Consider the following 3241-nt stretch of genomic DNA (forward strand, 5'->3'; position numbering starts at 1 on the left):
ATTTATTATTTTAAACTATTGACAGTTTTTTAAATCATATAATATAATTAAATGGATCTTATAATAAAGGGAAGGAAGAAGTATACATGTTTTTACATATATAGGTTCTCTGGTTTCTTTTGTTTAAATAACTCCTAAATTGTTTTAGACAATATTGTAACTGCTAAATGTTTAAATTAATTAATGATGTATTTTCTTTTTCCAGAAAAAATTGCCTGGCATATGGGGATTGGTGAATAATCATATTTGATTTTCAAATCCAAATTCGCACCCATTCAAAAATTCTTTTAAGATAAATGAAAAATTGTAAAAATAGCGTTTTTGTTCTGGAAAAAAATGGATTTGTGTTAATTTGACAGTGATTGGAAACACTTTTTTAAAATATAAAATGATATATATATTAAAATAAAATAAAAATAATGATATTTTCAAATCGTACTTGAATACTTCTGCTCAAAAGACTCGGTCAAGTTTTCAGTTCGAATGAAAAGGACGAATTTTGGTATACACATAACTGACCATAATTGAATATATTTAGGGGAAAAAATGAAAAAATGAAAGTTAAATAATGAAATCCTCAAATGGTTAAAGGTGATTAAATTAAGATTTACAAATTTATTAAAATGACCATTTTATCTTTTATTTTTATTTTTTAAAAAACCATCGTCACTAGCCAGCTGGTAGCCGAGCTCTAGTGCCAGAAGGGGTCACGAGAGTTTAGATGGGCTGCCGATCATTGGAGTTTCGGCTGCCGATCACTGAAGATTTGACGATTAACAATTATTTGTGTGGGATGTTTTGAAGTTCAGTAATGTGATTAATATATTTTAATGTTATTAACAATCAAAAAATTCAAAAAATAACATTTTATAACTTTGGTAACACAATTAACAAGTTCTGTAATATTATTAACAAATTTGCTATAGTATTTAACAATAGTTTTTTTGAAAAATTCAAAAGTAACATTTTTACAATTTCAGTAATCTGATTAACAAGTAACGTAATGATACTAGCAACTTTCATAATGTCATTAACAAAAAAAATTTATGAAGTTTGATGTTTTTAATATTAACAACTCGCGTATCGTTACAATTATAATAGTATGAACAAAAAAAGATAATTAAAAAAATTTGCAGGGACTTTCTTGTCCACATGATCCATTGAATTTTGAGGGGAAAAGTTAAATTATATTAAGGTTAAAAATTCTTTTATCCATTTTTAATCAGATAAAACCTAATTTTTGAACACCCATTCAATTTTTTTCCTTTTTATTTTCACTTCCTTTTTTTGAAAAAAATGTTGCCAGTTTTGCAGCTGTTGGACCGTTTCTGACATTCATGTCGGTGGAAGATGGTTTTTCTGTTCCTGTTTCAAAAAAAATCTCCTCAAAAAAAGTTTTCATTTTTATTCAAAAAAGTACGATCAATTAATCCGTATGCCCTGATCATAGTACCACGCTGATAAACCCCAAAAAATAAATTAATTATGAATTTCTAATTAATAGCAACATGATGTCATTGGATCCACCATCTAACTAACTCGATCGAAGCTGACAAATTTTTATTATTAGTAACAGGTTTCTAAAAAATATTAGTACCATTAAAGAAAATTAATCAATTAATTAGGGATGAATAATCAGAGGTGGGTTGTAAATGACAAAGAACCAAAAACGTGTTGTGCACAGTTGTAGTAATAATGCTTTCTTCACGGAAACCAGAGTGGGTATTATCTTGGTGACTGGGTTGGTGCCTGAATCGTCTATATATCTACATCTATATATATACACAACCCGGTCTTCTTTTTTCTCATTCTTCTCATTCGCAGAAGAAGCTGTGAGATTGTTTTCATCTTCTTCTGGATCAGATCGATCTCTCTCTATATATCTCTCTGTGTTGTTCCTCCATTTCACGATCTCAAGGGAGAAACAAGAATCAAGGGTTTAGTAAGCAGAAGGTAATTGATCTGTTTGTGGGTTTGTTCAAATTTACTTCATTTCGTCGGTTTCAACAAGATTTAGTTTTTGGGGCCTCGGGATTTCTCGTTTTGCTTATCTGGGTTTAGCTGGATTGGTTCATTCCTCTTTCTCTTTCATTCGGGTATTTTTGTTTTTCTTGTTCGGGTCTGAAATGGCTCTATTGCTTTGCGTGTGTTTGAAATTGTTCCTTTGCGAGGAGATCTGTTGGCTGTTGTGAGGTAAATTGTCGTAGATCTGCTAGCTAAGATTGTCATGGACGATTAGAATCTGCAATTTGTCTTTTGTTTGATTTATTTATGTGCATGTACGCGTAGAAACACTACAAGAGCTAAACAGTGGAATAAATGAATTCCATTTGAGCATTTTCGTCTTCTTCTGTGCGAACACCTGGATCTAAATCTCATTTCCCACCGCTTCATGTTGAAAGCTATAGATCTCGTTCTCTGTATGTATACTATTGAGTGTATGCATTTGTTAATCCCTCTATAACTCCTCTTTTTCTGCAATATTGTTTCTGCACCATAAATCTTTTTGAATGAATTTCTCAGTTGTTCTCCTATTTGTAGTAAATCTCGTCTGAGAATTTATTCCAACTTGGAGTTTCCAATTGTTAAACTTTCCCCCCCCCCCTTAATGTAATTAGCTACCTTGTGTTTATATATATGCTGTTTAAGTTGAAATTCTTGTGCCTTAAAGGTTGCTGAGAGCTAGCAAAAATGGTGAAGATTTGTTGTATTGGAGCTGGATATGTTGGTGGGCCTACCATGGCTGTGATTGCCCTGAAGTGTCCAGAGATTGAAGTAGCTGTGGTGGATATCTCTGTGCCAAGGATCAATGCCTGGAACAGCGACCAACTTCCCATCTATGAGCCGGGACTCGAGGATGTGGTGAAGCAGTGTAGAGGGAAGAACCTCTTCTTTAGCACGGACGTGGAGAAACATGTTGCTGAGGCTGATATTGTCTTTGTCTCGGTTAACACCCCAACAAAAACTCAGGGCCTTGGAGCTGGCAAAGCTGCGGATCTAACCTATTGGGAGAGCGCGGCCCGGATGATTGCCGATGTTTCAACATCTGACAAAATTGTGGTTGAGAAATCAACTGTCCCTGTGAAAACAGCTGAGGCAATTGAGAAGATTCTTACCCACAACAGGAAAGGAATCAACTTCTCAATTCTGTCAAACCCAGAATTTCTTGCTGAGGGTACTGCAATCAAGGATCTGTTTCATCAACCCGATCGGTTTCTCATCGGAGGTAGGGAAACACCAT

General features: G+C 33.7%; 1 protein-coding gene across 1 annotated transcript; it reads left to right on the forward strand.

The window, feature by feature from the left end:
- Positions 1–1806: 1806 nt before the first annotated feature.
- Positions 1807–3234, forward strand: LOC114758698 (UDP-glucose 6-dehydrogenase 2-like; the record flags this gene model as incomplete). Its single annotated transcript, XM_028947778.1, has 2 exons — positions 1807–1953; positions 2672–3234. A coding segment is annotated over exon 2 (543 nt), but the record flags the coding sequence as incomplete, so codon positions are not given.
- Positions 3235–3241: the final 7 nt, after the last annotated feature.

This window comes from Neltuma alba, unplaced genomic scaffold, assembly GCF_004799145.2.
Source record: "Neltuma alba isolate B1F8T4 unplaced genomic scaffold, ASM479914v2 tig00010742_pilon, whole genome shotgun sequence".
Classification (NCBI taxonomy): domain Eukaryota; kingdom Viridiplantae; phylum Streptophyta; class Magnoliopsida; order Fabales; family Fabaceae; genus Neltuma; species Neltuma alba.